The sequence below is a fragment of the Ranitomeya variabilis genome, chromosome 1 (assembly GCF_051348905.1).
Source record: "Ranitomeya variabilis isolate aRanVar5 chromosome 1, aRanVar5.hap1, whole genome shotgun sequence".
Taxonomy (NCBI): domain Eukaryota; kingdom Metazoa; phylum Chordata; class Amphibia; order Anura; family Dendrobatidae; genus Ranitomeya; species Ranitomeya variabilis.
This window is the reverse complement of record NC_135232.1, coordinates 488,193,908-488,203,502: the sequence shown is the minus strand read 5'-3', so window position 1 is coordinate 488,203,502 and position 9,595 is coordinate 488,193,908. Positions and strand designations below refer to the sequence as shown.

The following is a 9,595-nucleotide window of genomic DNA, read 5'->3' as shown; positions in this document are numbered from 1 at the left end:
GCCACCATCTGCAGGGAGGCTGCCCGCCCCGAGAGTGTGGCCACCATCTGCAGGGAGGCTGCCCGCCCCGAGAGTGTGGCCACCATCTGCAGGGAGGCTGCCCGCCCCGAGAATGTGGCCATCATCTGCAGGGAGAAGACACTACCCACCCCGCACGGTGTCAGGAATCATGTGAGGCTGTTCAGGCTGAGGCTCAACGGAACCCGCACGACTCCAGGCACAGGGTTCATTTACATAGTGGGCGGGGCTTCCTCCTCCGCTAAGAATGGAGCGCAGATGCCAATCAATGAAATTCTACAAGTCCATCCCGTGAGGCTGGCGGCGGGCAGGAGCCACACAGCGATCCACCGAGCGACCGACACCGGCACATGGCCAGCATGGGCAGCAATGAGCAATCGCCTCGTATGCGGGGTCCTCATGTAAGTCCTGGCCTCTATTGTCACTAGACCCCTGCTGCGCAGGCCTGGGGGCGACGTGCATGTTTGTAGTGGACATGTCAGTCACCAGCTGGGCTGTCATCAGCCACGTCCCTGCCGAGAACACATGCCAGGTGGGGGCTGCCAGCAGTCGGGCACATCCTGCTTTGTCTGATAGCTAGCCATTTCCTTCTTCTTCTGCCATGCGAGAACTGACCATCACATGTGTGTATATATATTATTCTATGTGAGAACTGACCGTCACATGTGTGTGTATATATTATTCTATGTGAGAGCTGACCGTCACATGTGTGTGTGTATATATTATTCTATGTGAGAACTGACCGTCACATGTGTGTATATATTATTCTATGTGAGAACTGACCGTCACATGTGTGTGTATATATTATTCTATGTGAGAACTGACCGTCACATGTGTGTATATATATTATTCTATGTGAGAACTGACCGTCACATGTGTGTGTATATATTATTCTATGTGAGAACTGACCGTCACATGTGTGTATATATTATTCTATGTGAGAGCTGACCGTCACATGTGTGTGTGTATATATTATTCTATGTGAGAACTGACCGTCACATGTGTGTATATATTATTCTATGTGAGAACTGACCGTCACATGTGTGTATATATTATTCTATGTGAGAACTGACCGTCACATGTGTGTGTATATATTATTCTATGTGAGAACTGACCGTCACATGTGTGTATATATTATTCTATGTGAGAGCTGACCGTCACATGTGTGTGTGTATATATTATTCTATGTGAGAACTGACCGTCACATGTGTGTGTATATATTATTCTATGTGAGAACTGACCGTCACATGTGTGTATATATTATTCTATGTGAGAACTGACCGTCACATGTGTGTGTGTATATATTATTCTATGTGAGAACTGACCGTCACATGTGTGTATATATTATTCTATGTGAGAACTGACCGTCACATGTGTGTGTATATATTATTCTATGTGAGAGCTGACCGTCACATGTGTGTGTGTATATATTATTCTATGTGAGAACTGACCGTCACATGTGTGTGTATATATTATTCTATGTGAGAACTGACCGTCACATGTGTGTATATATTATTCTATGTGAGAACTGACCGTCACATGTGTGTATATATTATCCTATGTGAGAACTGACCGTCACATGTGTGTATATATATTATCCTATGTGAGAACTGACCGTCACATGTGTGTATATATATTATTCTATGTGAGAACTGACCGTCACATGTGTGTGTATATATTATTCTATGTGAGAACTGACCGTCACATGTGTGTGTGTATATATTATTCTATGTGAGAACTGACCGTCACATGTGTGTGTATATATTATTCTATGTGAGAACTGACCGTCACATGTGTGTATATATATTATTCTATGTGAGAACTGACCGTCACATGTGTGTATATATTATTCTATGTGAGAACTGACCGTCACATGTGTGTATATATTATCCTATGTGAGAACTGACCGTCACATGTGTGTATATATATTATCCTATGTGAGAACTGACCGTCACATGTGTGTATATATATTATTCTATGTGAGAACTGACCGTCACATGTGTGTGTATATATTATTCTATGTGAGAACTGACCGTCACATGTGTGTGTGTATATATTATTCTATGTGAGAACTGACCGTCACATGTGTGTATATATTATTCTATGTGAGAACTGACCGTCACATGTGTGTATATATTATTCTATGTGAGAACTGACCGTCACATGTGTGTATATATTATCCTATGTGAGAACTGACCGTCACATGTGTGTATATATATTATCCTATGTGAGAACTGACCGTCACATGTGTATATATATTATTCTATGCGAGAGCTGACCGTCACATGTGTGTATATATTATTCTATGTGAGAACTGACCGACACGTGTGTGTATATATTATTCTATGTGAGAACTGACCGTCACATGTGTGTGTATATATTATTCTATGTGAGAACTGACCGTCACATGTGTGTATATATATTATTCTATGTGAGAACTGACCGTCACATGTGTGTGTGTATATATTATTCTATGTGAGAACTGACCGTCACATGTGTGTGTGTATATATTATTCTATGTGAGAACTGACCGTCACATGTGTGTGTATATATTATTCTATGTGAGAACTGACCATCACATGTGTGTATATATATTATTCTATGTGAGAACTGACCGTCACATGTGTGTATATATATTATCCTATGTGAGAACTGACCGACACGTGTGTGTATATATATTATTCTATGTGAGAACTGACCGTCACATGTGTGTGTATATATTATTCTATGTGAGAACTGACCGTCACATGTGTGTGTATATATTATTCTATGTGAGAACTGACCGTCACATGTGTGTATATATTATTCTATGTGAGAACTGACCGTCACATGTGTGTATATATTATTCTATGTGAGAACTGACCGTCACATGTGTGTATATATTATCCTATGTGAGAACTGACCGTCACATGTGTGTATATATATTATCCTATGTGAGAACTGACCGTCACATGTGTGTATATATATTATTCTATGTGAGAACTGACCGTCACATGTGTGTGTATATATTATTCTATGTGAGAACTGACCGTCACATGTGTGTGTGTATATATTATTCTATGTGAGAACTGACCGTCACATGTGTGTATATATTATTCTATGTGAGAACTGACCGTCACATGTGTGTATATATTATTCTATGTGAGAACTGACCGTCACATGTGTGTATATATTATCCTATGTGAGAACTGACCGTCACATGTGTGTATATATATTATCCTATGTGAGAACTGACCGTCACATGTGTATATATATTATTCTATGCGAGAGCTGACCGTCACATGTGTGTATATATTATTCTATGTGAGAACTGACCGACACGTGTGTGTATATATTATTCTATGTGAGAACTGACCGTCACATGTGTGTGTATATATTATTCTATGTGAGAACTGACCGTCACATGTGTGTATATATATTATTCTATGTGAGAACTGACCGTCACATGTGTGTGTGTATATATTATTCTATGTGAGAACTGACCGTCACATGTGTGTGTGTATATATTATTCTATGTGAGAACTGACCGTCACATGTGTGTGTATATATTATTCTATGTGAGAACTGACCATCACATGTGTGTATATATATTATTCTATGTGAGAACTGACCGTCACATGTGTGTATATATATTATCCTATGTGAGAACTGACCGACACGTGTGTGTATATATATTATTCTATGTGAGAACTGACCGTCACATGTGTGTGTATATATTATTCTATGTGAGAACTGACCGTCACATGTGTGTGTATATATTATTCTATGTGAGAACTGACCGTCACATGTGTGTATATATTATTCTATGTGAGAGCTGACCGTCACATGTGTGTGTATATATTATTCTATGTGAGAACTGACCGTCACATGTGTGTGTATATATTATTCTATGTGAGAACTGACCGTCACATGTGTGTATATATATTATTCTATGTGAGAACTGACCGTCACATGTGTGTATATATATTATTCTATGTGAGAACTGACCGTCACATGTGTGTGTATATATTATTCTATGTGAGAACTGACCGTCACATGTGTGTATATATTATTCTATGTGAGAACTGACCGTCACATGTGTGTGTATATATTATTCTATGTGAGAACTGACCATCACATGTGTGTATATATATTATTCTATGTGAGAACTGACCGTCACATGTGTGTGTGTATATATTATTCTATGTGAGAACTGACCGTCACATGTGTGTGTATATATTATACTATGTGAGAACTGACCATCACATGTGTGTATATATATTATTCTATGTGAGAACTGACCGTCACATGTGTGTATATATATTATTCTATGTGAGAACTGACCGTCACATGTGTGTATGTATATTATACTATGTGAGAACTGACCGTCACATGTGTGTATATATTATTCTATGTGAGAACTGACCATCACATGTGTGTATATATATTATTCTATGTGAGAACTGACCGTCACATGTGTGTGTGTATATATTATTCTATGTGAGAACTGACCGTCACATGTGTGTATATATTATTCTATGTGAGAACTGACCGTCACATGTGTGTATATATTATTCTATGTGAGAACTGACCGTCACATGTGTGTATATATTATCCTATGTGAGAACTGACCGTCACATGTGTGTATATATATTATCCTATGTGAGAACTGACCGTCACATGTGTATATATATTATTCTATGCGAGAGCTGACCGTCACATGTGTGTATATATTATTCTATGTGAGAACTGACCGACACGTGTGTGTATATATTATTCTATGTGAGAACTGACCGTCACATGTGTGTGTATATATTATTCTATGTGAGAACTGACCGTCACATGTGTGTATATATATTATTCTATGTGAGAACTGACCGTCACATGTGTGTGTGTATATATTATTCTATGTGAGAACTGACCGTCACATGTGTGTATATATTATTCTATGTGAGAACTGACCGTCACATGTGTGTGTATATATTATTCTATGTGAGAACTGACCATCACATGTGTGTATATATATTATTCTATGTGAGAACTGACCGTCACATGTGTGTATATATATTATCCTATGTGAGAACTGACCGACACGTGTGTGTATATATATTATTCTATGTGAGAACTGACCGTCACATGTGTGTGTATATATTATTCTATGTGAGAACTGACCGTCACATGTGTGTGTATATATTATTCTATGTGAGAACTGACCGTCACATGTGTGTATATATTATTCTATGTGAGAGCTGACCGTCACATGTGTGTGTATATATTATTCTATGTGAGAACTGACCGTCACATGTGTGTGTATATATTATTCTATGTGAGAACTGACCGTCACATGTGTGTATATATATTATTCTATGTGAGAACTGACCGTCACATGTGTGTATATATATTATTCTATGTGAGAACTGACCGTCACATGTGTGTGTATATATTATTCTATGTGAGAACTGACCGTCACATGTGTGTATATATTATTCTATGTGAGAACTGACCGTCACATGTGTGTGTATATATTATTCTATGTGAGAACTGACCATCACATGTGTGTATATATATTATTCTATGTGAGAACTGACCGTCACATGTGTGTGTGTATATATTATTCTATGTGAGAACTGACCGTCACATGTGTGTGTATATATTATACTATGTGAGAACTGACCATCACATGTGTGTATATATATTATTCTATGTGAGAACTGACCGTCACATGTGTGTATATATATTATTCTATGTGAGAACTGACCGTCACATGTGTGTATGTATATTATACTATGTGAGAACTGACCGTCACATGTGTGTATATATTATTCTATGTGAGAACTGACCATCACATGTGTGTATATATATTATTCTATGTGAGAACTGACCGTCACATGTGTGTGTGTGTATATTATTCTATGTGAGAACTGACCGTCACATGTGTGTGTATATATTATTCTATGTGAGAACTGACCGTCACATGTGTGTATATATATTATTCTATGTGAGAACTGACCGTCACATGTGTGTGTATATATTATTCTATGTGAGAACTGACCGTCACATGTGTGTATATATTATTCTATGTGAGAACTGACCGTCACATGTGTGTATATATTATTCTATGTGAGAACTGACCGTCACATGTGTGGGTATATATTATTCTATGTGAGAACTGACCGTCACATGTGTGTGTATATATTATTCTATGTGAGAACTGACCGTCACATGTGTGTGTATATATTATTCTATGTGAGAACTGACCGTCACATGTGTGTATATATATTATTCTATGTGAGAACTGACCGACACGTGTGTGTATATATTATTCTATGTGAGAACTGACCGTCACATGTGTATATATATATATTATACTATGTGAGAACTGACCGTCACATGTGTGTATATATATTATTCTATGTGAGAACTGACCGTCACATGTGTGTATATATATTATTCTATGTGAGAACTGACCGTCAAATGTGTGTATATATATTATACTATGTGAGAACTGACCGTCACATGTGTGTGTATATATTATACTATGTGAGAACTGACCGTCACATGTGTGTATATATTATTCTATGTGAGAACTGACCGTCACATGTGTGTATATATTATTCTATGTGAGAACTGACCGTCACATGTGTATATATATATTATACTATGTGAGAACTGACCGTCACATGTGTGTATATATATTATACTATGTGAGAACTGACCGTCACATGTGTGTATATATTATTCTATGTGAGAACTGACCGTCACATGTGTGTATATATTATTCTATGTGAGAACTGACCGTCACATGTGTGTATATATTATTCTATGTGAGAACTGACCATCACATGTGTGTATATATATTATTCTATGTGAGAACTGACCATCACATGTGTGTATATATATTATTCTATGTGAGAACTGACCGTCACATGTGTGTATATATATTATTCTATGTGAGAACTGACCGTCACATGTGTGTATATATTATTCTATGTGAGAACTGACCGTCACATTTGTGTATATATTATTCTATGTGAGAACTGACCGTCACATGTGTGTGTATATATTATTCTATGTGAGAACTGACCGTCACATGTGTGTATATATATTATTCTATGTGAGAACTGACCGTCACATGTGTGTGTATATATTATTCTATGTGAGAACTGACCGTCACATGTGTGTATATATTATTCTATGTGAGAACTGACCGTCACATGTGTGTATATATTATTCTATGTGAGAACTGACCGTCACATGTGTGTATATATTATTCTATGTGAGAACTGACCGTCACATGTGTGGGTATATATTATTCTATGTGAGAACTGACCGTCACATGTGTGTGTATATATTATTCTATGTGAGAACTGACCGTCACATGTGTGTGTATATATTATTCTATGTGAGAACTGACCGTCACATGTGTGTATATATATTATTCTATGTGAGAACTGACCGACACGTGTGTGTATATATTATTCTATGTGAGAACTGACCGTCACATGTGTATATATATATATTATACTATGTGAGAACTGACCGTCACATGTGTGTATATATATTATTCTATGTGAGAACTGACCGTCACATGTGTGTATATATATTATTCTATGTGAGAACTGACCGTCACATGTGTGTATATATATTATACTATGTGAGAACTGACCGTCACATGTGTGTGTATATATTATACTATGTGAGAACTGACCGTCACATGTGTGTATATATTATTCTATGTGAGAACTGACCGTCACATGTGTGTATATATTATTCTATGTGAGAACTGACCGTCACATGTGTATATATATATTATACTATGTGAGAACTGACCGTCACATGTGTGTGTATATATTATTCTATGTGAGAACTGACCGTCACATGTGTGTATATATTATTCTATGTGAGAACTGACCGTCACATGTGTGTATATATTATTCTATGTGAGAACTGACCGTCACATGTGTATATATATATTATACTATGTGAGAACTGACCGTCACATGTGTGTGTATATATTATACTATGTGAGAACTGACCGTCACATGTGTGTATATATTATTCTATGTGAGAACTGACCGTCACATGTGTGTATATATTATTCTATGTGAGAACTGACCGTCACATGTGTATATATATATTATACTATGTGAGAACTGACCGTCACATGTGTGTATATATATTATTCTATGTGAGAACTGACCGTCACATGTGTGTATATATATTATTCTATGTGAGAACTGACCGTCACATGTGTGTATATATTATTCTATGTGAGAACTGACCGTCACATGTGTGGGTATATATTATTCTATGTGAGAACTGACCGTCACATGTGTGTATATATTATTCTATGTGAGAACTGACCGTCACATGTGTGTGTATATATTATTCTATGTGAGAACTGACCGTCACATGTGTGTATATATTATTCTATGTGAGAACTGACCGTCACATGTGTGTGTATATATTATTCTATGTGAGAACTGACCGTCACGTGTGTATATATATTATTCTATGTGAGAACTGACCGTCACATGTGTGTGTATATATTATTCTATGTGAGAACTGACCGTCACATGTGTGTATATATATTATTCTATGTGAGAACTGACCGTCACATGTGTGTATATATTATTCTATGTGAGAACTGACCGTCACATGTGTGTATATATATTATACTATGTGAGAACTGACCGTCACATGTGTGTATATATATTATTCTATGTGAGAACTGACCGTCACATGTGTGTATATATATTATTCTATGTGAGAACTGACCGTCACATGTGTGGGTATATATTATTCTATGTGAGAACTGACCGTCACATGTGTGGGTATATATTATTCTATGTGAGAACTGACCGTCACATGTGTGTATATATATTATTCTATGTGAGAACTGACCGTCACATGTGTGGGTATATATTATTCTATGTGAGAACTGACCGTCACATGTGTGGGTATATATTATTCTATGTGAGAACTGACCGTCACATGTGTGTATATATTATTCTATGTGAGAACTGACCGTCACATGTGTGTGTATATATTATTCTATGTGAGAACTGACCGTCACATGTGTGTATATATTATTCTATGTGAGAACTGACCATCACATGTGTGGGTATATATATTATACTATGTGAGAACTGACCGTCACATGTGTGTATATATATTATTCTTTGTGAGAACTGACCGTCACATGTGTGTGTATATATTATCCTATGTGAGAACTGACCGTCACATGTGTGTATATATTATTCTATGTGAGAACTGACCGTCACATGTGTGTATATATATTATTCTATGTGAGAACTGACCGTCACATGTGTATATATATTATTCTATGTGAGAACTGACCGTCACATGTGTGTATATATATTATTCTATGTGAGAACTGACCGTCACATGTGTGTGTATATATTATTCTATGTGAGAACTGACCGTCACATGTGTGGGTATATATTATTCTATGTGAGAACTGACCGTCACATGTGTGTATATATATTATTCTATGTGAGAACTGACCGTCACATGTGTGTATATATTATTCTATGTGAGAACTGACCGTCACATGTGTGTATGTATATTATTCTAT

The 9,595-nt window shown here is 36.7% G+C and overlaps 1 protein-coding gene across 1 annotated transcript in view; it reads left to right on the top strand.

The window, feature by feature from the left end:
• The first annotated feature begins 262 nt into the window (after positions 1-262).
• GNE (glucosamine (UDP-N-acetyl)-2-epimerase/N-acetylmannosamine kinase) overlaps positions 263-9,595 on the top strand; it is a 129,011-nt gene continuing 119,678 nt past the window's right edge. Inside the window, exon 1 of the mRNA XM_077251844.1 lies at positions 263-419. Coding sequence (XP_077107959.1) covers positions 369-419 — 51 coding nt within the window. The 5' untranslated portion in view covers positions 263-368. The remainder of the gene's footprint in view (positions 420-9,595) is intronic.